The sequence below is a fragment of the Notechis scutatus genome, chromosome 2 (genome assembly GCF_049901735.1).
Source record: "Notechis scutatus isolate UNSWTSFEM ecotype Mainland chromosome 2, rNotScu1.2, whole genome shotgun sequence".
Taxonomy (NCBI): Eukaryota; Metazoa; Chordata; class Lepidosauria; order Squamata; family Elapidae; genus Notechis; species Notechis scutatus.
The window spans coordinates 181949108-181975551 of record NC_142010.1 but is presented as its reverse complement, the minus strand read 5'-3'; the positions used below and the strand labels follow the sequence as shown (position 1 = coordinate 181975551).

General features: G+C 37.9%; 1 protein-coding gene across 6 annotated transcripts in view; it reads left to right on the top strand.

The window, feature by feature from the left end:
• The window catches only part of KIAA1958 (KIAA1958 ortholog), a 64250-nt gene extending 40612 nt beyond the window's left edge, over positions 1-23638 (top strand). For all 6 annotated transcript variants that reach the window (XM_087957581.1, XM_087957576.1, XM_087957580.1 and 3 more), the window contains one exon: positions 21819-23638. In XM_087957581.1, the coding sequence (XP_087813707.1) occupies positions 21819-22864 (1046 nt within the window). In that variant the 3' untranslated portion in view covers positions 22865-23638. The remainder of the gene's footprint in view (positions 1-21818) is intronic.
• The last annotated feature ends 2806 nt before the right edge of the window (positions 23639-26444 follow it).

Sequence of the window (26444 nt, the reverse complement as noted above, 5' to 3'; positions counted from 1 at the left end):
TTTCCCCAGCAGAGAAGGACAGGCAGATCAACATACTACTTAATGTACCCTAACTTTCACAGGACAGTCTTCTGCCTGAAGAGGTCCTATAATTCAAATTCTGGGTAGTTCATGTTTGATCCATTGATAAGAAGAACCACACAAAAGGAGAACAGCAAGAGTTGTTGATCACCAATCATGAGATGAAAAACAAGCAAGGAAAATATTCAGGGGATCATTGTCTTTCTCAGTAAAATACGGTGGCATTTCTATTTAAGATACAGCAGCCATTTCTGTACTTGCATCATCCAAAACATACAAGTTACCAAAAAATGTAATTTTGGTGAACGGTTTTTGGTTTTTTTGATTGGTTAAGATGTGATTAGCCTGCTTCCTTACTTTTTAAACCTTGCATTGCCTGTTCTAGAGCAACTTGGCCCAAACAAAATATCTTGCACAAATTTAAGTTACTTTGAAGTTTAAAGTAGATAACAAATTCCTACTCCAATAACTAATTTAGGGGTCTTTAAGTTAGAAAAAATATCACATGAACATTTTATTTGTTTTTACCCCACTTTATTATTCTTTTAATGAATAATTCAAGGCAGCAAATATATCCCTTTCTCTTCTACTTTCCTCACAGCCACAACCCTGTGACATGGGTTGGGCTGAGACAGAGTAACTGGCCCAAAGTTGGCTTTTATGGCTAAGGCAGGACTTGAACTCATGGTCTCCTGCTTTCTTACCTGGTGCTTTAACCATTAGGACAAACTGCTTATTACTATTCAATGTAACCTCTTCTGATAGGACAAAAAATAAATGGTGACTGAAAGCCAAACGAAAAGAGAATGACAATGAAATGGTGGCAGGGTGCGGGAAGTGGGGGAAGTGAGACAGTTAAATGAGCAGATGAATATGAATGCATGAATGGATAAAGTAGCTATACATGTGAAATCATTCTGATTCTCCCTCTATCTTTGGGGGGGGGATGTTTATGAGGAAGAGAAGTAGTGTGGTATTATAAAAGTGATGAAAAGGGCACATTCAGTGCCTTCAGAGAAGGGCATTACTCAATTGTTCTGTAGTTCTGTATAAGAAACCTTTTACTGAAAGCAAAATGTATGAAAGAAGTAGTAGGAGAAGAAGTTACAAATGGAAAGCAACACGGAACTCTCTGGAAAGTCCTGGCAAAGATGGCAAATTAAATGCCGGAATTTTACATGCATTCCAGAAACACTGCTGTAATTTCATTGGATAAGGATGTTTCTCCAAGTTATAGCAAATACAGCTAAAAGAGGGGTAGTTCCACTGTTCTGAAAGAAACAGTGCTCTACTCCTTCTTCCTCCGGTCCCTGCCCCTATTTATGCTGTCCTGCTCCCTCCCTCTCTTCCTCTCTCCCTCTCTCTCTCTCTCACACACACAACTACGCTTTAGTGGATTTATTACTATTCCCACACAACTCCCTTTACCAAAAACCCAGAATTCTCCCAATTAAGTTTCCAGCCACAAGCAGACCAATGCTAGTCAATAGAGCAATGGCCAATGAGTCCACAAAGCACTTGAAAGTTTCCCAATCAAAATAAACCCACCAGGCAAAATTAAATCCACAGTACTGTACAAGAGGGTTCACGAGGCAAGAGTTCACAAGAGCACAATCCAAGCCAAGGCACAAATCAATCCAAACCAAGGCAAGAGTCACAACGATCAGAAAAAACACAGCTAGGAAATGAACACATTCCCACCATCACCTCTATCTGTATGCTGTGCTAAATAGCCAGCTTCTGGTTCAGCCCATTAAGAAGGGCGAGGCTTTCTCCTCACGAATAATCCGGCTGACCTTCTCTGCTCCCGCCTTTTCTCTGCCCTATATGTTCTTGGATCAAGTGCAGAAGGCAGTTCCTCTTCCTCATTACTGACTGGCTGCAGCTGTATGCTTTTTCCACCTAAACCTTTAGGGCTGTCCTGCTGCAAATGTGTTTGAGCCAAATCCCTCTCAGGCGGCTGCTTGGAGCCATTGACCAATTTCCCTCAAGATATGCCTGGAACTGGTTCATCTTCCTCCAAGCTGACATCTGGAGAGATATCTAAGGGAGCGTCCAAGGGAGTCATCACACTATTCTGGAAGGTTATAGAGAAAGTGATTGGCCTCCACATCCAAACCAGTAGTGGGTGTGGCTTGATGGGTGTGCTTTGCACGCAGAGGGTTTCCTACTAACCTTGTCCTGCAATCCACTCTCCCTGTGTCTTCAGTAGCTGACGCACGGCAATCGGCTGTGCAGCGCAAAGCAGCTGAGGTTGAAAAGCAGGAAATAAAGGTCAGTATAGAGCCGGGGTGTCATGCCCCTGGTGGAGACTGACTCTGAGGGAGAGGAGGAACAGCTGACAGGGAGTGAAAGTGTGGCTCTGGAGATTGTGGAGGAGGCTGGGGAAGGGCAGAGGCTGGCTGGACAGTCAGAGGAGGACCCAGGCCCATCTTCTCTCCATCCTATGGCACGCAGGGCGGAGAGGATAAGGGAGAGACATGGACTACTGAGGAGGAGAGGGCCTTGATCCTCTTCATGGGCTGCAACTGTGACAACTGGATAAGAAGACGAACATGTGTATGGGCGAGTGCTGGAAACAAAGCTTGGAAATATCTCTAGTTTATTGTTTCTCTCTGAGTTTGGTGTCCTTCCCAATGTGTATTCTGATATCTGTGGACATCTTCCAGCCCTTATCTTGCCTGGTTTGTGTTGTTTTTTACTCTTTATAATTTAAACGGCATTTCCTCCTTCTTGTAACTGCTTGTGTGGGAGTTTTTTTGTCTCCAGTCAAGGATATTTTGAGCTTGGAAGCAAAGTGAAGGCATAAAAGGGGCTTCACCTGTTTTTTGTCACTGTGTTTATTTTGTATCCCACCCTGGGTCATCACACGGGGTGGGTGGGAGAGCCAGCAGCTGATCATGAGCTACTGGTTCAGCTGAACCGGGCAGAACCAGTAGAATACCACTACTGGTCCAAACTAACAGATTATCCAAACCATTTTCAGACCAGAATATAGTATTGAGACAGTTTTGGTCACATACTGATGACCTCTTTTGGGGTTGGAATGGGATGATGCATCCACCCTAACTTTTCTTGATCACTTTGTGCCCTTTAATACTGTTGACTACAATATCCTGGCTTAGGCTATCAAGGATTGGCGCCTTTACACTGTTCTCCATTGTTCTAGTTGGTGTTGGGGGTGAGTGGGCTGGTCTGAGACCCTTGCTTTTGTCTTAGGACTCCAGTCTCTTCATTCTTCTTTTTCATATCTTCATGAAGCCATTGGGAGAAGTTATCTGTCAGCATAAGATATATCAATAGTATATCAATAATAGGATATTATTAATGCTTTGTGGTAATCTGTAATGAATCTCTTTTTCCTAGATTCTTATTGTTTTGATTTTATTCTGAGGGTCAGAGAGTAGAAAGTGGTGGAGGTTTCTATTTTAGCATTACAGTCTGATTCAGTTGAATTTTTTAAAGTTTAATATGTATTTTAAACTGGTATATTTAAAAACTGAATCTTATATGTAGTGCCCTTATCACATAGAAACCATTAATTGCAAAACGTAAAATGCCTGTGGACAATAATTGTTTTAATTATTTATAAAACAGAATCTTCACTTAAAGTTTTTGCTTTGGATACCTCCAAGTCAAACATTGAGAAACTGTTGAAGAAAATGTGATCCATTAAAAACATTAAATGCTTACTTTTTATATTGCATTTAGAATCCTTCAATTGTCTAAAATAAAAGTTCAGGTAGCCGACATCCATTAGAAACCTTTTAATGCTGGAAATAAAAATTCACTATCAGTTTTATAACTTTGATTATCTCAGTAGACATAAAATATCTATTCAATATATATTTAAAATTTGTTCTTAGTGTTTTTTTATAAATGTCAAGGAAATAAATACGCTTCTAGTCTTTGAGCTTTATGTTTTTATTAACCAGAGGCAATTATTAGCCACTTTCAGTGAAAAGAACAAAAATCGGTAACTTTCAAAAGACTTGTCTCTTAGATGTATTCAGTTAATTTATGAAGAAAGCTATGTCTGTAAAAACAATTATTATATACAATTTTATTCTTTGTATATAGGTCTGCTTTTTTTAAAAAAAAAAAAAAATCCATAAAATAAACATAATGGTGAATTAGCCAGAGATTTAGGTAATTCTACGTAGGTTCTACCAATCCTTTAGGTAACTTTAGACTCAACTGAAATTTAGATGGAAATTTGTATTACTTAAATGGGTTAAATTGAAGGAATTCTTTCAATGGCAAAATGCAGTGTTTCAAAATATCTTTAGCAAACCATGCTGTGATACTCTGAGAGAGTCTTCTGCCATCAGGTTTTATCCTGTTTGTATGTACTTGTCTTGCCATATTTGGAATATTTGTAAGTGTGATTGCCCAAGAATGAAAGTTACATCTACTGACATTTTTTTAAATTCTACACATGAATAAAGGTGCAAGAGCTTTGTTTTCTACTGCCCACAAATCATCTATTTTCATCAGGCAAAGTACAAATGGTCCTCATTTAGTAACCACAGTCGGGACCAGCAACTCAGTCATTAAGTGATGGGCACCACTAAGTGAAACCACAATGGTGGTTACAATCTTACTTCAGGTTTACAGACCTGTAACATTCATAAATGTAGGATTGGTTGTAAGGTCACCTTTTTTCATCAGGGTTACAATGAAAAAAATGCTGTCTGCGGTACCATAGTTGCAAAATGAGGATTACCTGTAGTTTGATTTGTAATTCAGATATTACTGAGTTTTTCTTCCTGACATTTTTCACATTTGGTTATCTGACTGGAGCTGTTTTGAAGTGGCTATATCTTGAGACTCACAGATTCCTCACACATACACCGTTAAAACGGGTTTATTTATAAATCATATGTATTATGAAGAGTTGCTTCATTCTTTTGGGTATCTGTAATTTATTTATTTATTTATTTATTTGAAATAAAAAGTGGGTTATTGATCTGGAGCATTTGGGAACAGGGCAGGCTATAAATTTTAAATTAAGTAGCACAGAAGTCCCTCCCCCAAATATATTTAATGTTGTAAGTTGCCCAAAGTTGTCTGTGACGAGATAAGGGGCAACCTAATTTAATGAATACATTTAATAACTAACTAACTAAATAATTTAAATTATTCTGGATGTAATTATGCAGGTTGATCCAACATGTAAGAGTTATTTTACTTTATATAAGATTGTCCGGAAACACTTTCTTTAAAAAAAAAATGAAAATCCTTACTTCTTTGCTAAGGCAGGTTTTGAAGGGATCCCCGATGTCATATCCAGAGTGATGTGTTCAAATGAACAATTAAACTGTTGTGAATGAATCACGTTTGCACTGAGTCTCCCTTGTGTATGAAATAACAAGTTTAGAGAACTGGCAGTCATTCAGCCTAGCTCTGCTGGTGAGCCAAATTTAATATGATTATACTATATGGAATGGAGGGGAGAGATTGATTTTTTTCCCTTTTTTTCCTTTTTGGTAATAAAGAGAAAATTAGTGTTCAGACAAATAACAAGAAATAATGAGAAAAAAAATCAAATTAAACTTTTATTTGAAATCCACTCTAGGCTGGCAGAAAAGATTAGGCTGCCTGTATAGTGTTACAAGTTTCAGTACAATAAAACCTGAATATATATTATAGCCTGTTCTCGTTCTCTGTGTTACAGAATATTTGGCAGCCAACAGTCCTATTTCTTGCAGGCTGCATCAGATTGAAAACTATATTTCCAAGAAGGCAAACCATGGAGTAGCTTAGAGAGCAAACATATCATGTTGTTGTATTGTTAACAAGCTCCAACAAAGTCCTTTCTCTCTTTGCTGTCTCTTTCTCTTCATTTAGTGCTTGCAGATTTCCTTCACCTTCCAAGGCTGTATAGAATACTGATTATCCTGTAAGAATAGCTAGAAATATATCTGTTTTCCTAAAAATCATGCTTGTTGAATGCTAAAATATAACTCTAGCTTTTCAAAAGAAAAAAAAAAAGATCCCAGAGTCATTTTGTGATATAGGAACATCTGTATGACCTGCAGGGTGAGAAAGTACTCTGCAGAATATATGAAATGTTGCATTATTCCTCTCCATCCAGAGCAATAAAATTTGTAACCATCAAACCCCAACAGATTGCTGTACACCTGTTGGAAGAACCAGTGGTCTACTCAATTCTAAGTTGTGTTGATCTTCTCGGAGATCAATAGACCTGTGTTTCAAATATGGGAATTTAAACAGAGTAGTTCTGTAAAACAGGTAGTAGGGACTTAATGAGCATATGACCTCTGTTGCAATGTATCCAATTGCCCAGGAAATCAATATTCCCATTAGAAAACAAAGCACAATCAGGAGAGGCCATGGAAGCCAGACAATGATTCTCTTCAGCAGCCAAGTCAAAATGGCAATAATGTCACATTTGTCTAGCAATCAGGTGGGAGAAAGAATGTGCTCCTAGCAGACTTAGGTGATCAGTAGGACCTGATCCCTGACAGCATCATCCTTGGATGGGTCATTGAGATTTAGTAGAGTGTTTAAATACCATAAAACATGCATTTAAAGGAGGAAAATTATAATTTAGAATGCTGAGCATCTGCATCCGGATGTCTCAGCAATGAGTTGGGGATGAGATGGAGGTGATATCCCTTAAAAAAAGTTTCACAAGACAATAAGCAAATCTTGAAGATGAACCTTTGATACAGTGGAAGATTCAAATTTCTCATGCTTCTAAAGTGCACTGTATTGTCCCAATTATTCCATAAATTAATTCTGAATGCTCCTGGACATTTTTAAAAATGAAACTGTTAATAATTAGTTAACATCCCAACCAATCACCATTATTGCTATGACATTACCTAATTTGACTCCTTGGCATGGGACAGGTTACAGTACAGATCAAGTTAATCGATAACAATGATTTCCTAATTTATAGTCAATTAAAAATAATAAAGTAAGGTAGTAGTTAGAAGGACACTGCCTCCATTTTGTGATATTGTAATGACTGGCATTAAGGGATATACTTTGGATACTAAAGTTGTGAAATTCTCTTTAAAGAACAGATAGAAGCATTTTTTGCAGTTGTGTTCCAGGTTACATATTGTTTGGGGTTTTTTGGCATTAAATAGTATTTCTCACATTCCCGCTTTGAAAAGCAATAAAAAAGGTCCATTATTCTTAGCTTTATGTTCTATCGGATGTTGTCTCCTGTTTCTCCCCCATTTCCCACTGTGCACTTATTTATGTCACTGCTAGTAAACCCTGAGTAACAACCTAAGTGTGCTGGGATTTCCATATTAGACATGGATGAATATATGTTCTGCTTTCTTTTAAAGTTTTGTGAATTACCCTAAGTTCCTCACAAAGTCGGCAGAGCATTTTATTGATATGGTTTATCAAATACATAAATTAAATCCTTCAATTGTCCCATAGTTTAGGATATTGTTGCTAGATATGCTTCTCTGCAAATATCTCTGGAGATTCTCATTCATTCAGATCATGGTTGTCCCAAAAGTGCTTTTCCAAAAGGCAACTGGAGTTCCTTTATTTTTTTTTTCTGTGAAAACATTTCACTTTGCTTTTCATCCAAACCCAATCTTCAGTTGGGTTTCTGTGCAAACTTTCTATTTTCTTTTGCTCCTGTAATGCAGATAATCATCCCATTTCCCAGCCTTTTTTTCTCTGTGGGATTTGTCCTCTATAATTCACTTAATTTGATTGGCGCTTTGGGGAAATGCCTTAAGAGTCCCAGTTTTGCTCTTTAACTAAAATATAAATGTGCATCACCTTGTATCAAAAAGAAGGCAAATCATAGGCAAGCCGGACTACTTATATAATGTTTTAATTTATTTTCTTCAGTTCAAAGAAATACATGAAAAATATCTGTTAAGTCTGGGAGATCGGTCCCGGGTAGATCGGTCCCGGGTAGATCGGTTCGCACAGAGACGCGAGACTCAAAGTGAACATTCAGCTCTTTATTGAGTATACAGTTCTGTCCAGGACCTGTGCTCGTGGCAGCCCTTCATATAGGAGCTGTCCGCGGCGCGGCGGCCAATGACAGAGCTTTGAATCTCCCACGTCGGCTAGGCCAATCGCGGTAGATTCTAAGCGCGCCAATCACGGCCGTTTAGTCAACCAATCCGGTTGCGGCCTGTGAGGGCCAATCAGATTTTAGGGTTTGGAGTATGTTAATACAGAACAATATCAGTGGGATTTTGTTGTTGCACCAGGTCCTAGAACTAATAGCGTAGCACTTCAGCTGGAGAGCTTTTCAAATAGATGCTTCTCCTCTGCACAGATTACATTCCATAGTAGTTCAATTGAAGAGTCAGAAATTAACCCAATGGTTCATTTCTATGCATGAATTTTATGAATTCGGTTATGAGCTGACTTGAGTTGTTAGAAGGCAAGATATAAAAGATTTGCATAAGTAAAGGAAGAATATACTGGATCGATCTGCAGCAGTGTTTCTCAACCCCAGCAACTTTAAAACATGTGGACTTCAACTCCCAGAATTTTGAGAGTCGAAGTCCACATGTCTTCAAGTTGCTACAGTTGAAAAAAAACCTCTGGTCTACACATTCTTCTATGATCCAATGTTCTGTCCAACATTTGAGAAGCTTATCAATGCAACATGAATGGAATGGAATCATTCCTCATCCGGAATGATTCTCAAATTTATCTCAGAATCCATCTCACTTCCCACAGTTTATTTGAGAGCAGTGGTTCCCAACCTTTTGGGCACCAGGAATTGGTTCCATGGAGAAAGATTTTTCCACAGATGGTGTGGTTTTGCATGCCGCCTGCATCTCATGGATGGGGCTTCGCTTGGTTGTGTGGCCCAGTTGTTGGCATGCCACAGACTTGTGCCAATCTGGGGATTGGGGACCCCTGTTTTAGAGGACCAGGGACCACATTCCTTAATAGAACACTCTTTGTTATGTTTTCCTGTTCCTACTGTACTTTCTCATCTTAAATAATCTGATAATTGTGTTGAAGAGAAAGCCAATGCATTTAAAAGCCAGTGATTTGATTTGATAAAATGACATGAACGGGGGAAAAACATAAATTCAATAATAGCAATGTTTTGTAGCTTTTATCTTCTCTAAGAGGTGAAAATTGAAGTTCCTTGGGAAGTTCATATGGTATGGTATTCTGTGCACTATGAGAAGCTGGCAGCAATAGCTCACTGCACATTATATATTTATATTCTTGTGGATGTAACAGATAAATTAGAAAAGGGTATCTATGATTTATTGCATTTGGCAATACAATCTTTTTTTTAAAAAAAAGTATTTACAGTCTAAGGACGGTATATGTCTTTCTTAATAAGTAATATATCAGCTGAGTCCTGTCAAGTTCCATCGAAAACTCCAGAATGTGATTTACTAGGTTAATTACTGCCTTGCAGCTTCATGCTGCTAAGCCTGAAATTACAATCCGCATTCTAAAGTTGATTTAGGAATATTCACCGGTGAGACTACAGCACAGCTTATTATGATTAATGTAATAAAATATTTATTGCATATGATGTTTCATTTGTTTGTTTTTCGGTTTGCCTCCAATGACAACGTGCAAAAGCCGAGATGTTGCAATTGGAACCAAACTAGATATGATAGTTCAGGGGTGTCAAACTCAAGGCCCATGGGTCAGAGCCGGCCGGTGGGGTGCTTAGATCTGGCTTGTGGGGCTGCCCCGGAAACAGCGAAGGATCAGCCCACGGTGCCTCACACAGATGCCCCCAACATGAGTGATGTTCAGCTAACCACACCCACCCCATTCCCCCCTAGGTCAGTCCTGATGCAGCCTTCAATAAAATCGAGTTTGACACCCCTGTGATAGTTGTAGCATGTCCATCTCCATGCCAGAGGTCAATGCTTGCTTACATCTCCGTTTGCAATACAAGTAGTCCTTGATTTAACAACAATTCATTCAGTGACTGTTCAAAGTTCCAATAGCACTGAAAAAAGGGACTTACGGCCATTTTTCACATTTACAACCACTGCAGCATGCCTGTGGTCCCATGATCAAAATTCCAAGGCTTGGCCACTGACTCATAAAATCTGATGGTTGCAGAGTCCCGAGATCATGTGATCCCCTTTTGTGACCTTCTGATGAGCAAAGTTAATGGGGAAACCAGATTCACTTAACAACTGCATTACTAAGTTAACAGCGGCAGCTATTCACTTAACAATTGTGGCAAGAAAGGTCATAAAATGGAGCAAAACCCACGCAACAAATGGCTCACTTGGCAACGGTAATTTGGTCATATATTGACCCTACCTGTGATCTGGAAAGGCTTTGTTAATGAGAGATGAATTATCCCCTTGAATTTAACGTAGGGTCATTCAATCGTTGCCCAGGTCATCTCTCATATTAGAAATGACTCTAATATGGTTTTGGGCAAAGGAAATGTATTTATTTATTTGTCAAGCGATTATAAGATTACAGGTATAAGTATAAACATAGTTATGAATACATGAAATTGATACATATAATAAAAATAAAAAGAAACAATAGGACAGGGACAGTAGGTACATTGGTGCACTTATGCACGCCCCCTACAGACCTCTTAGGAAAGGGGTGAGGTCAATAGTAGACAGTCTAAGGTTAAAGTTTTTGGGGTTTGGGGAAGGAAAAAAAAATGTTTTGTCATAAATCAATGGAAAGTGAGGTCATGGTAATTTCCTTTTCCTTTGTTCTCCCCCAGTTTCTTTACTTCTTTTTGTTTGTTTGCATTCATGAAATAAAGGTTTGGAAATAAAACCTGCTGCTTTGAGGTAGGAAGGCTTTCTCAATATTTTTTTATGTTGCTGTTTTTCCGTAAAACTTCTTTTCTTCTACTTTTGTTCTTGGAAGTGGAAAATGAGGCAGATCAGAGAAGTATTTCAGTGAAAATAAAGGCAAGAGAAAAATGGTTAAAAAGCTCCTTCTTCAATCTAGCTCTTCCAAATCAAATTAACTTCTTTTGTTGCATAAACAACTGTAACAAAACCCTTTACCAGTTGGAAGAATTTGACGTAATTCATTTTTCATTTTGCCTTAATGCTGCTTCTAATTATTAAATATTGAGAAATCTTTTATTTTGGGTTCTATTTCTGTTTTCTTTTCTACTCTATTTTATTATCTTCTCATCTTTCTCATCTTCTCATCTTTCCTACTTCCTTCTCCTATTGGTATCTTATGATTTATTACTTGTTTGTATCTTATGAATTATGATTGTATCTTATGATTTATGATCGATGACTTATCACTTTTTTGTTGTATGTACATTGAGAGCTTATCTACTGGAGACAAATTCCCTATGTGTCCCATCATACTTGCCCAGTAAAGAATATTCCATTCCATTTATGTCAGAGTTCTGACAATAAATGAGAACTATTTAACCACATGGACTCACAATATTATAAAATAAAACAATTAAAATCCATTAAAATGAAACAAAAGAAGTCAGATAAAATATAATTGCTTTATGAAACAGCAGATATGTATAAGAAAGGATCCACTGAGATAAAATGGTATTTATTATGTGGCAAAATTCAGCTGAATGGTTGTAATTAGTATAGTCACTGGGAAGGAGTGGAGATTGTATAAGAGAAGTTGACCCTAGTTGAATCCTGACAAAAATTTCAAGAAATTGGGACATTTTTATTTGACTTAAGCAATTATTTTTCCTACTTTTTATCAACTGCTACAATGCCTCTTGAGAAAAACGTTGCATTCCCATGACATTTTTGGGCTAATAATATGGATTGTATGACTCAGTTTTGCCAATTTCGACAACTTTTTAAAATAAATTATTTAGATCAAGAAAAGAAAACCACCCCCCTCACAAATTTATAAATTTAATAACTAAAACAATTGTTCTTTCTATTATCTTCGTGAAACTTCCAAAAGGAGGGTATCTCAGTATTCTTCTACTCAGCCAAGTTAATCCTCAAGAGCTTTTTTGTCAGGGCTTTCAGCTCCTAGATGTGTTTGGAGAGTAGCCATATAATCTCAACTATCCATGCTACTTCAGCATTACCATCTCAGTGTTGATGAAGACCAAGATAGTGCTTCATTTACCTGTCTATGGAGATTCTTAGTCATCCAGGTCATAGTTGTCCCAAAGGTGCTTTTGAAAAAGGCAACTGGACTGTCTTTGTTTTTCCTTGAAGATGTTTCCCTTCTCATCCAAGAAGCTTCTTCAGCTTCTTCAGTTCATTTCAGAACTGAAGAAGCTTCTTGGATGAGAAGGGAAACATCTTTGAGGAAAACAAAGTCCGATTGCCTTTTGAAAAAGCAATTTTGGGTTTCATTTATCTGATTTATCCCTTTGTTTCTGAGGAGTATTTGCCCATTCATAGCAGATAGGTCATTTATGATGTACAGAGACCAACTAAAACTATACCTTTTTCTCAATGGTCATCTATGCATTCATAAAAATTCACACATTTTTTTTTAATATGTCTCCCTTGGTAAGTATTCCCGACTTTGTAAAATTGGAAGAGTTTTGAAGTCGGAAACTAAAAGAACAAAAATCTTAGAAGCATGTGCTTCTTGACTAAAAATCTGTCTTAACTCTTCAAGATTTCAAAATGTGTCTCTATGCAGGTGTATTACCTGAAGAACTGAAGTTCCTGATAAACAACTTGGGTGTTTTTTTTTTGAAAGGAGATCCAATGGTTTCCTAGTTACAAGAGATCTTTAATTCATAAAAGATATAATATCCTCACTGCAGATGCGTCATTCATCTTTACTAAACAAGAATAAGAAGCTATAATACATTTGATTTATGTTGTGACAAGCCCTTCTATAAAGATGTGATGACTGTTTAGCACATTTCACACTGATGTCTAAACAGGGCCTGCTTGGAATGATATATTGTCAGTCAAAATTCTGATGATGTGAACAGCTACAAAATAATTGCTGGATGTGTATAAAATACTCTGATGTACACACATTCTGGAGGCATAGGTGCTGAAGCACAAAATTATATTCTCCTAAAGGCTGTGGTGCAATTCTGTTTGTATGGACCACATTTGCAGACTTTGCTTCTTTGGGTGAGCAAATGTTTCCTTAAAATTAAAACATATTGATTCTGAAAATGATTACATACTATTGTTTAGTTTAGTTTACTTTATTTACTTTATTGTCATTCCACCTCGTACAATAAAATTAAATGCCATCTTCGCACAAACACACATCCTTCACGTTCTATACAATTGAATTGAAAACCCCTGATATTGCATTAATATTGCACGACACAGTAGAATTCAAAAGAGCTACTGCCCTGGGATAGAAGCTGTTTTTCAGCCTAGTTGTCCTTGTTTTTATTATTCTGTACCATCTGCCAGATGGTAATAGTTCAGAAAAAGGGTTCCCAGGGTAAGATGGATCTTTGAGAATATTTTGAACTTTCTTAAGGCAGCGGGAGTTATAAAGCTCTTCCAAAGAGGGGAGAGGGCAACCAATGATCTTCTGGGCAATGACATTAACTCTCTGGAGTGCTGTCCTATCTGCCACTGTGCAATTGGCAAACCATACAGAGGTGCAGTAAGTTAAAATACTCTCTATGGTGCAGCGGTAGAAGGTCACCAGCAGTTTTTCATTCAGTTGTTGTTTTCTGAGAAGTCTCAGTATGCCCATATAACACTACTGTTTCAGCACTGGCTTTTGGTGGGCTTCCAGATACAATTTATGGTCTGGTTATCAGCTAACATGCTCTTCATGGCACAGGACCTGGTTACTTACAGAACAGTCTCTCTCTAATCCATTTTTAAATTAAATTTATATACCTCTCATTTCCTGTTGAAACAGCTCTAAGGAGCTTACAAAATGATAAAAGAATAAATGTAAAAACAATTAAAATTAATAAGAATTAAGTAGAGACTAAAAAACAAGAGGACGAACAATATGGGAGTAGGATCTGTTTTTAGGTTCCTTTTAAGAAACAGTGTTATCTAGTGGAAACCAAAAGTCAGCCAGCTCTGTCATGGTGCCCACCATATAACATTCCACCTGCGACTTACCTAGCCCCAATCCTGTTGCCCTTCAGTAAAGTCTTAAGCAGGGGTGGGATTCAAAATTTTTAACAACCGGTTCTGTGGGCGTGGCTTAGGTGGTGGGTGTGGCTTGGTGGTCATGCGACTGGGTGGACATGGCTTGGTGGTCATGTTATTGGCTGGGCGTGGCCAACTCAATATCACTCACATCGAGGCAGGCATCTCCTCGCCTGGCCTCTCATGGCTGTGGGGATGCTGCAACAGTTGTAAGTGTGAAAAAGGGTCATAAGTCACTTTTTTCAGTGCCATTGTAACTTTAAATGGTCACTCCACACAAGCAAAGTACCAGCAAAGGAGGAGAAAAAAACTTCAGAGACGGTCCTGAGACAGGAAGTCTAGTCCTGCCAAGAATATAATAAGGGTTAACGGAGAGGCAGTTTCTGTAAGCAACACCAGAATGTTTCCTTCCTGCCTTCCTTACAGGATTAGGCCAGTAATTTCTTCTAACAACTGGTTCTCTGAACTGCTTAGAATGTTAACAACTGGTTCTAACGAATAAGTGCGAACTGGTAGAATCCCACCCCTGGTCTTAAGGTCCTAGCTGTTCGTCCAAGCCTAGGTCCAGAATGTGTAACAAGCTTGATCTGTATGATGGTTTGTATATTTTCAAGTTCTGAGCCAATCCTTGGCTTAGCATTGAATTCATAAATTTTTGTTATTTCATTTATTTGTGTGAATGTTCTTGTTTAAAATTGTTGTTAGATACCTAGAATTATGTGCTGAGATTAGTGGTTAAATACTATGAGTAAAATGAATAAATAAAGTCATGTTAGTATCAACCCATATGAGGTTTTTCAATAAGTTTAAGTCTTATTTGCTAATGATTAGGAACAACTTATTGTGCATGATAATCATTTGCTATATAAATAGTTCTCTGTCTCTTATGCAGCAAGAATGATAATATTATCAAAATACAATGCACATATCTTAGAAGTTTAGTTTAATAGGACTTAACATCATTATGTAAATATATAGTACTAGCTGGATATCCATGCTTCATGAAGACACTATGTGATTGGGCTATGCAGGAGAAATCTGGATCACAATCCGTTGGCTCAGTGGTGGTCGGTGATTGAAACACATAAGGGAATATCTCTCCTGCCACCTTGAGTCCAGAAGCAGTTCCATAGGTGGAAGGCATAGACATTTTGATGAGGTACCAACGTTTAGTACTGTAAGGAGCCCCAGACCGCTCCTGAGTGAACGAGTGGAACGTCTGTCAGTTTGAGCTGAGGTAACGGAATGTGAGGCAACTGGCAGTGATCGGGCTATGCAGGAGAAATCCAGTTCACAATCCGTTGGCTCAGTGGTGGTCAGTGATTGAAACACATAAGGGAATATCGCTCCTGCCGCCTTGAGTCCAGAAGCAGTTCCATAGGTGGAAGGCGTAGACATTTTGGTGAGGTACCGACGTTTAGTACTGTAAGGAGCCCCAGAACGCTCCTGAGTGAACGAGTGGAACGTCTGTCAGTTTGAGCTGAGGTAACGGAATGTGAGGCAACTGGCAGTGATCGGGCTATGCAGGAGAAATCCAGTTCACAATCCGTTGGCTCAGTGGTGGTCGGTGATTGAAACACATAAGGGAATATCGCTCCTGCCGCCTTGAGTCCAGAAGCAGTTCCATAGGTGGAAGGCGTAGACATTTTGGTGAGTTACCGATGTTTAGTACTTTAAGGAGCCCCAGACCGCTTCTGAGCTCTCCAGTACCCTCTGATGTTCTGCCGTGGAGAAGATGGCTATTACATCAATATACCTCAGTGCGATGCAAAGACCAAGGGTCCTCTCAAGAAGACCATGTCTGCTGCTGACTTCTACAGCTACAGGATAATGGAGCGTGATAGTGAAGAATGCTACCTACAGCTGTTCCGCAACCTTGTGAGGCAACTGGCAGTTGGAACAGAGTTTTTCTCAGGTGGGGAGGGGGAGTAGAACTCCTTAGCATCAGGAGCATCTTTATTAAGTAATGATCTGATGGTCATTTCAAAAAAAAAAAATCCTTTCTTAGCAAGCACATAAAAGCTAAGAGGAACATATGTGCCAAATTTCAAGTTTGTAGACTTTCGTGATGAGTGAGTGGTATTGGCTTTTATATATATAGAAGATAGATTGCAACATAATGCATATTGCTAGTTAACTATTATTCCTGAATGAACTACAGGAAAAGGTACTTGTTAAATAGCAGACCTGTTATTTTCTCTACTAATTTATTCTAATTGTATTGGCTGTAGAAATATTTATATGGATGCTTACTTGGAAGTTAGTCCTTTCAGTGAACTTTAATCCCAAATATATATATATGTGTAGGATTGTACCCACAGAGCATATCCCTATAGAGTTTCCTTGGAAATAGCAGGGATAAAAATCTACATATACGAGTCTAGATTGCAGTTTTCATAACATATAATATGATATACTTCTAGTAATACCGGTATAAAGAAAGTGGGAAACCCATTGATAGCCATTGGAAAGATATACAATTTTTCAATGTGTATGCCAATACAATGTTGTTCTTGTGCCAACATACAGTGCACATAGTCCTCAATTTACAACCATTTGTTTAGTGACTGTTTGAAGTTACTGCAGCATTGAAAAAAAATGACTTAGGACCGCTTTTCTCACTTACAACCGTTGCAGTAAAATGAGGCAAAATCCACTTAACAACTGTTTCGCTTGGCAACAGAAATGCTGGGCTCCATTGTGGTCATAAATCAAGGACTATCTGTAATATGACTCTTTTGTAAGTAAACATGCAGTCATTTTCTCTATGTTTGTGCTAAGCTAAGAGTGTAGCTCTGTGTCCATCTCCACCCAAACTCAGAGAAGATGCATTCTCACGGAGGATACTATTTCGAACACAGAAGTGGCTTAACAAAAGTCAGCGTGCAAAATCGGAGCCCATAATGATACCGAGAGCTTGTTTTAGAGTGAAAATAGGACAGAACTTCCTAAAGCTATTTTAGTCATACCCTCCCGATAATAATGCATTGCGCTGGCTGACTTTATTTGAAAAAACATTTAATCCTTGTCACAGTGATCAACATTACATCTGATGTCTAGTCAAAACAGATGACATGTAAATTGCAGCCCTGTCAACATTTCACAAAGAGAAGGAAGTTAACTGGAATGGAGCAGAGAAAAGATTTTTTTTTTCTTTTTGACCTACTTGCCTTGCATTCCACCATTTTATGTGTATCCCTCATCTTCCTGCTGTCAGCGAAGCGAGAGAATCAGGCTGCCAGAAGAAATCACTGCAATGTCTCTGTCTAATTTTGAATGCAATTTTGCATACACAGGAACATTAATGTGTTTAGTTTAATAGTGGTTTGGGGTATGACCCAATCCCAAGAAAGAAACCAATATCTAATTTGGTTATAAATCACAGGTGGAAATGTGAAACTTGCTTAGGAATCCTGGCTTGTTTTTAATCCTGGCTTGCTGTTACCTGGATTTTCATATGCTATGTCATAATGTGATGTATTTTACGTACAAACAAGCCGTTGTAATGTAAAAATCAGGTTTCACATTGTGTCAACTTAATGACTGTGGCTATCCAAAAGGCAAGATTAAAACTGTGACTTGGCATGATGTATAAAGAAATTCATAATGTTCTCACTCTTTGCCTTGATACTGTTTAAGAAAAACAAACATAGAACTCAAAGTAGTTTATATATTTTCATAAATCGTTTAAAAACAAGTTTTTTTTAAAAAAAAATAAAGTTTTTTATTTTTCTAAACAAACACAGACAAAGCAACACATAAAAACATAAAACCATCTTTCAGTTACATACAGTGTGTCGACTGGTTGCAATTCTTTTGCGCTACGTGTCCATCCTTCACAAGTCCCATAAATTCTCATATTTTCAATTTTATGTATGTATGTATGTATGTATGTATGTATGTATGTATGTATGTATGTATGTATGTATGTATATATATATTATCATTATGGTTCTTTCATTTAACAATAACTATTTGTTCCACCACTTCATATAGGATATTCAACATTTTAAACCAAGATGTAATATAACTTCATCTAATAAAAAATACATTCTTATATCATTTTCTCTTAAATTCTATTATTTTTATATTGTAAAGTTATCTATAAAATTTCCACACTTTTTTCCCCCTAACCATTGATAAAATAAATCCCATATCTTATAATATTGTTTTTCTTCTTGTTCTCTAATTTCAAATGTCAATTTACTCATTTCAGCATATTCCACTATTTTCTTAATAACTTCCTCCTGTGTTGGTATTTTCTCATTTTCCCAATTCTTTGCAAATACAATTCTAGCTGCTGTTAGTACATTCACAATCAAATATATTAGTTCTCTACTGTATATCTCTGGTACAATACCCAATAAAAATATTTCTGGTTTAAAATCAATATGACTTTTTGTCATTTTTTCCAACCATGTGTGGATTGTAGTCTGATATTTTTTCGTCTCTGCACATGTCCACCACATGTGGTAAAGTGAGCCAGGTATCTTCTGACATTTCCAACATTTTTCGGATTTATTCTTAAACATTTTTGCTATTCTCATTGGGGGAAGATGCCACTTGTAAAACATCTTATACAAATTTTCTTTATATGCAGTTGACATTGTCATTTTATAATTTTGAGACTATAGTTTTTGCCATCTCTCTAGGTCAATCCCGTATCCAAAATTTCCCCCCCATGCAATCATTGTTTCTTTAACTTGTTCTTCTTCTAATTTAACCTCTAATAAATATCCGTATAATTTCTTAATCACCTTTTCATCAGTACCTGTTAAAATTTTATCCAAAGCATTCAATTTATCATAAAAACCTTCTGTTTTGAGATCTTTACCATATCTAGAATGCATTTGCGCATATGAAAACCAATTCATCCTTATACCTCGTTGCTCCAGTTCTTGCAGATTTAAGTTCACCCTTTTCATTCATAATTTCGCCATATCTAACTGTTTGTTCCATTTTATATATCACTGGTGGAGTTCAAGTCCTGTCTTAGACATGAAAGCCAGCTGGGTGATTTTGGGCCAGTCATTCTCTACTCAGCCCAACTCATGTCACAGGGTTGTTGTTCTGTGGAAAATAGGAGGAGGGAAGTGTGTTACATATGTTCACTGCCTTGAATTATTTGTAAACATAATAAAGGTGGGATACAAATAAATAAATATAAATATTAAAAGCTGTATTAAGTATAATTTTATTTTCTTCATCCAGTTTATCACTGATATCAAACACTGTTTTAAGACTTGAATAATTTCTTAAATGGCAACCATTGGGAATTTATGCCACAGTGTGTACGTCCTAGGTATGTCATTTTGAAAAAGGGAAAAACTTAATATTCCAAGTTTTTAAAGTGAGGCCTATCCACCTTGGGAAAGCTGTTCTACACACTGTTATTGAGGAAAAATGCTAGAAATGAAAGCTCAGTTATCTGACATTACCACCCTTTTGAAAATTAAATGAAGAACAACTCAATAAATCTGAGTCCCAGCAATAGCACTTACAGTCCTAAGATTATTGATCCAGTTTAGTTCCAAATATACTAGTCTGTGTGAGATGTGAATACAAAGACATCACAATAGTACCTCAAAGCCAGAGGTGGTATTCAGCAGGTTCTGCCCAGTTCTGGAGAACCGGTAGCGGAAATTTTGAGTAGTTCTGAGAACCGGCAAATACAACCTCTGACTGGAGATTTTACAGTATCCTTCCCCTGCCACACACACCAAGCCACGCCCACAGAACCGGTAGTAAAAAGACCTTGAATCCCACCACTGCTCAATGCCAGCTCCCCCCAACCTAGCATTGTGTAGATAAATTGCTCTAACAGTTCCTGGAATTCCCCTCCATAAAATAGTGGTTAAATTAGACCATAAATCATCTGATTACATGGAAGAGAGGAAAAATGACACTTTTATGGGGATACAATGACTGTTCCTGTTCCTCTTTTAAATTTTAAAAGGAACTGAATTATCTGGCAGATGAGGAAAGAAGCTGTCTTTAGTCCTACATTGTGAAATTGGCAATAGTATTCATTGAGGTTTCTGTGTATAAACTAATAGCTTGTCAGTCCAGAACCAAGATCAAGAAACTGAAGCAGCAGAGATTGTAAGAATGCCCTTTTTTCGTTGCAAAGTAGAAGAACTGAATCTAAAAAGTCTGCCAGAATTTCTCTCTGTCCTGTCTTCTAGCAAAGTCAATTAAGTCAGGGTTATTTTGAGTTTCTTTCTTATGCATTCCACTTTCTGAATCATCTTTTTTCCCTCATTTAATGTTTTCATTGCTCCCTTCCTCCTTCTCAAGGCTTTTTTTTTTCACATGGTAGCTTTCAGGAAGAGGATTTTTTTTCATTGGGAAACAAATGGAAAGAAGAAAAATAGAGTCATAGGGCTGGAAGGGACCTTGGAGGTCTTCTAGTCCAACCCCTGCCCAGGGCTGGAGTCCTTATTCCATCAACACCCACAACTCCAGAAGGCAAGTCGTTCAGTCCTCCCCCCTCTTGATACATCTTGATCTTTGTCCATATCTGTAGGCATTTTGTTTAGTTGTATTCCTATAATTAATGTATCTGGCAATAGGCACAGAAACTCTGTGAATCAGTTGACTGATGAAGAGATGCTTAACTAAACAGGAAAACCGAGGAGTGCATTTTTTGAATTATGATGAATAGGTCTGCTTATTTGTTTTGATATTGACACTGATTAATTGATTACTATTTTATCTTAAAGCAATGAAAGGTAGAATGGAATATGAATGAATAACTATTAATCCCCTAGTTTCCCAGAAAATTGATTCCTTAACTTGCTGATGGCAGCCATATATGACAGGGCACTTAACTAGTATTTGGAGAGTCCGTGTATCTCTTTTAAGGATATTGAAATCAATAAATGAAAACATCTTTTCTCACAGAGATGAATATGGTAAATTATTCTGAGCCAGTAAATGCTCTGGGATCTTTTGCAGTGTTTATTAGAAAATGAACACAAATCTGATCTATGTGGGCAGCCTTTTCGATAGTTTTTCTAGGACTCTAAAGAGAAAGATATCACATCTTTGTTAATTTTCAAAGCAATTTCTTACTTGTAAATTGCTAAGTGTAAATTGTTTGTTAACAGACAGAAAGCTTTTCTAAATTGATCATTAGTCAAGAGCACCCAACATGGTAACTCAGTCTCTGTGGAGATGAATTGCTTACAGTTTTGTCCTTTGTACAAACAGTCCACTGTCCTAGACTTGCTTAAAGAATGTGAATTGTTGTTTGTAAATTAACACATTACATTAATATGTTTTAATACCCAAACGATCAGCTTATTTAGCATGTGATAAAATGCTTTGATTAAAAATATATAAACAACACATGGGACCAGTACAGCCTCTGATTTCACAAATGAAATAGTTCAGTATTACTTTCTTAATTGGACCTTTCCACTCAACAGTGGAATCGGTGTAAAATATTTTCTATTTTCTAGATTCTTCCAAAATGCAGACTAACCTATATCTCAGAGTTTTCTCCCTACAAATAACATCTGTAAATTAAATATGTGCCAATGAGTTGAAGAATATATATTAAGTTTTTTTTATATCCTTAGTAACATCATTTGTGAAACAGAAGTTGGCTGTCCATGCTTGACAGGTATGTAATGTGTAATAACTTTGTGATCTTTGTGAACATGTTGATTTCTATTTTGTTTTAAGGAGAAACATAATTTGAGAAAAAATATGCATCCTTGAGTTTGTTCTCATATATCATTCTTTTGCTTCTCCCAGACCAAGATGAGAGAGCTGCCGAACTTAGTAGAGAGCAAAATGAGAAAACTATTCGCAGTACCCAGACAGCTCTCAGAAACTTCAGAGAGTTTCTCATCTCTAAGTATCCTTCAGAAACCAGAGAGATCTACATTATTCCTTGCAAAGAATTAGATGCTTACCTAGCATCCTTTTTTGTTGATGCTCGGCAGAAGGATGGTTCAGAATATGAGCCAAACAGCTTGGCCAACTACCAGTGTGGGCTGGAGCGGTATCTCAAAGAGCATCGATACGGATACAGCATCACCCGAGACAAGGAATTCAAGAGGTCTCAAGAAGCACTGAAGCAGAAGCAGATGGAACTGAGGTGCAAAGGAAAAGGCAACAAGCCCCACAAATCAATGAAGCTTACTTTTGCCGATGAGCTGATTCTCCGCAAAAGAGGCCTGCTAAGCCGATATAATCCTGAGGGTTTGCTGAATCTTGTCTGGCTCAACAACACAAAGGCCTTTGGCCATTGTACTGGCTTCCATGGGTCGACTCTCAAATGGGGGGACATTAGACTTCGGGTGACAGAGACCGGCTTAGAATACTTGGAATGGATGGGCCAAGATGGCAGTGACGGGAATGCCAAGATTAAGAGGACAGGCACAGATTCCAGAGTGTACGCAACTCAGCACGCACCGCAGACTTGTCCCGTGCAAGATTACAAGGAATACGCGCAAAGGCGACCCCCCGCGATGCGGTACGAGGATGCCCCTTTCTACTTATCCATTAAGCCAGTTGTTAATCTAGCTGCGTTACACTGGTACAATTGTCAGGCCCTAGGTAAGAACAAACTAGCCAAGATGGTCAAGACTATGTGTGAGAAAGGGAATATTCCTGGGAGGAAGACCAACTTCAGTGTGTACCAGAGCTGCAGCACCCTCTCGGAAGCCCAGAGTAACCAGCTGGTGCTTATCTGCAACAACCTAAGCCAACAGGCGGCTCAGTCTGTAGCAAGCCATTCTAGCACTGGCAACTTCATAATGTCTGCATCTTATGACTCTTCTTCAGATACAACTTGAAAGGACGCTCAGCGACTCAGAGACCATGAGGTGCTTGAAACTTTGATGTTCGGTAACATGCATTGTCTGTGATTCTACAATTCTCATCAGAATCCCCTTTCTCCAGTGTCAAATCCCGTTATCGAAACATTTATATATACATACATATCTAAATATATATTTTTCTTTTTATGAATATGTGAATAGAAATAGCGTAGCCTAATTTATATAGTATTTCTTAATGCTGATGGTGAAAAAAGAGGCATATTTATGGGGTGCTAATTTAATGGCTGATTATAAAACTGGAAAATTATTTTCAGGCCATCCCTAATTTTAGCATTACCCACATTTTAAACTTTAAGTCAGTGTGAAATTTGATTAACTGTCACTTCTTTCCGAAGCAAGATGCAAATTATAATGTAAGACAATCTTGACCATTCTTTATTTAAAAGCCCATATGACCAAATAGATATGGAGATAATTTAAAGTTGATATGTTCGGTGAAGTTCTTTGAAGGCATCATGAATAAGGGCAAATGTTTGGAATTGCCTGTATACCATTCAGCAAAGCTTTCATTGTTTTTGAAAAGTGCCCCATCTTCATTTTGAAAAGTAGAATCATCCTCAAATTCTCAAGCCTTTTACAAGTGTGGCATAAATTTGGTATGTGAGAGAATGAAGGCAGGAATATTTTTCTACTTTGTTTAGTTCTTTTTGTAGTTCAGCTAGATTTTTTTTAAAAAAAATTGTGTTGATGAGGCTATGGAGAAGGAAAAGAATAAAAAAAGGATTGCTATTTATTGCAGTGTTTTCTGTTTACGGTTTAGGTCCCTAAATGTCAGTTATGGCAGCTAAGGAAAAAAAAAAACTATTTTCTAACAAAATAGTTGTTTAAAAATAAAAGTACTATTAATATGCAAAAGAAATATCATGGCAAAAAGGAAGTGTTAATTCTGGAAGGCTTGTCTTTTAGTACTTTCTGTCTAGCTGCTTCATTTCCGTGGGTTTTAAACATGTTTTTGAACATTGGACTACATTTTAATTTGCTGCATTGAATAACTACAATCCAAAATAGACTGGCTGATTTAAAATTGCTTAACTCTACTGGATTGTGACCCCTCCACAATGATGGAGCTCCACAATTGGGATAGCTACACAATTAATTAGCAATAACTGCAACACCCATACTCCATGAGTACATTGTGTAATTGTGGATTGCATGGCAAGGTAGCTGTGCAGGAGAATGGGTAAGAAATTGCAGACCAGCTGTTTCAATGCTCTCTAACTCAAAGGAAGGAAAAACCTGGAAGATCAATAGTTGCACTAATGGGCATGGACTGCAAAAATCCAGATGATTACTAGATGGCAGCAAAAAGAAAAATTAGAATAGATGCATCTTCGATGCAAAATAAAAGAAACAGCTTGTCTATGCCTTTTTTTTTCTTTCAAAAAGAAGGCTATAGAAATACCCCTACATTGTCAGGGTTCCACAGTGGGTCACCGTGATACATTTCTTGATAGAGGCAAGAGAAAAGCACTTACTGATTTGTTTATAAAAATATGGACTTGTGCTATAATCGTATCAGAGAATTGGGGCAATACTTTAAAGCCAAGGAGCAGGTAAAGCTCTTGTAGATTTCCTCTCAACCCATCCATTTTGGGCATTAAAGTAGAAGAAGAGTTGCGGATATTATTAAACACTTGATTAGTGGGTTGCTGGGAAGTGGCATTTGCTGTCCATTTTATGCAATAAAATATGTTAAACAGGTCCTGGGGACAAGTGAATGTCATCTGTTCACTCTTCATAAGAGAATCATGTAGTTAAATTCAAAGCGTTGCTTTAGCTTATAAAAACTGGGAGGATGTGTCTTGTTCTGTCTATGAATTTTCTTTCACGGTGATAAACAAATCTTATTTCAAATTATGCATTCCTAATTTCTGCTAGCATTTATCTGACAAGAAATGAATCTTCCTGTAGCAGCTCCTTCCTTGCATACTAACCTTCCCTTTCCTCTCCTGTAAAGTAATTACTTATTCACAGCAATTTGTACTTGTCTTCAGCCAGAAAGGCATCTAAAGTGACTTACATATTATTAATTTTAAAATGGCATCATCCCCATTAAATTACATAAATCAGACAAAAGTGATGGGAATAAAAGAAAAGGAGCTAACTTAGCTTCGGATCTCTTGAAGTTAGCTGGAGAAGATGGAGCCATTCCAGCAGCTGTGCCACAAGTTTGATTCTGTCAAGTTTTTCTTCTCCCTGAATTGTTTTCATTCCTGTTGACCATTGTAGTTTAATGGTCATGCTTGCTGATGATTGAATAACTAGCCAGAATGAAAAGTACATGGAAGGAAGAGGAAGCTGATGGAATTGGTCTGGAATGGTACAGATAGAATGGCTCTTTAAATAATTTAGGAGCCAATTGCTAAATGCCAAAATAACGACTTCATGAGGTTGGTAGTGTCATGGTTTAAAGATGGTTTTCTGTCTCAATTCCTGGATGACTTGCCATTATTGAAGGAAGCATGAATTCTGCTTTCTATCACTGAAAAATATAAGTATATCTCTCCACTGCCTGAAGCACATCAACATTTTCCTGTAAGATAACGATCCTAAACATATCAGAATCTCTTCAAGAGAATGGATGAAGAAAAAAATAAACCAGAATTTTGGAAATGGCCCCTGAGTGAGGCAGGTTTAAACCATCTTTTGTTATATTGCAGTTAATCTCCCCCTCTATTCCAGCAAAGTCCAAGGAGAATTTAGCTACGTAACATAGGCTGGGTTGTGGTGGTTTTTACTTTGGAAGGAAGTCAGGTGAGTATGACTGGAAACAGATGCAACTGGACCTGCAAATTTCACATTGGTATAATTTTTTTTTGACAAGATGGCTGGGTAGCACTTCAACTCTTCAATGGAGGAAGAACTCGTGATTGTACATTTTGGTCAGTTGTCCTTTAAAATGTGAGTCTCATATTTCTTAATGGCCCTCTATCCCTTAAGATAGGGGTGTCAAACACAATTTCATTGATGGCTGCATCAGGGCTGTGGTTGATTTCGGGGGTGGGGGGTGGCCAACTGCGTGGGGTGGCCAACTGGCATAGCCAGCTTGACGCCACTCCCCAAACTGCTGGCATATTTCCTCTTCACACTGGGTAGACTGGGCCAAAACGATGTGGGCCAGCCCCTTACATTTTCCAGGACAGCCCTGTTGGCCAGGGGTAGGATTCAAATTTTTTTACTACCGGTTCTGAGCGTGGCTTGGTGGGCGTGGCAAGGGAAGGATACTGTAAAATCTCCATTCCCTCCCCACTCCAGGGGAAGGTTACTGCAAAATCCTATTCCCTCCCCACCTCACTAACCTGCGTTCCAGCTCCGTTCTCCTGTGCAGGGCAACAAAAGAAGACCCAGCCGATCAGCTGGGACTCGGGAGGCACAGAATAGATGGGGTTGGGGCCAGTCAGAGGTAGGATTGGCCGGTTCTTCAAACTTCTCAAAATTTCTGCTACCGGTTCTCCAGAACTGGTCAGAACCTGCTGAATACCACCTCTGGATGCAGTAGTAAATTGTGAGGTTGCATGACTGCCCTGATCGATGA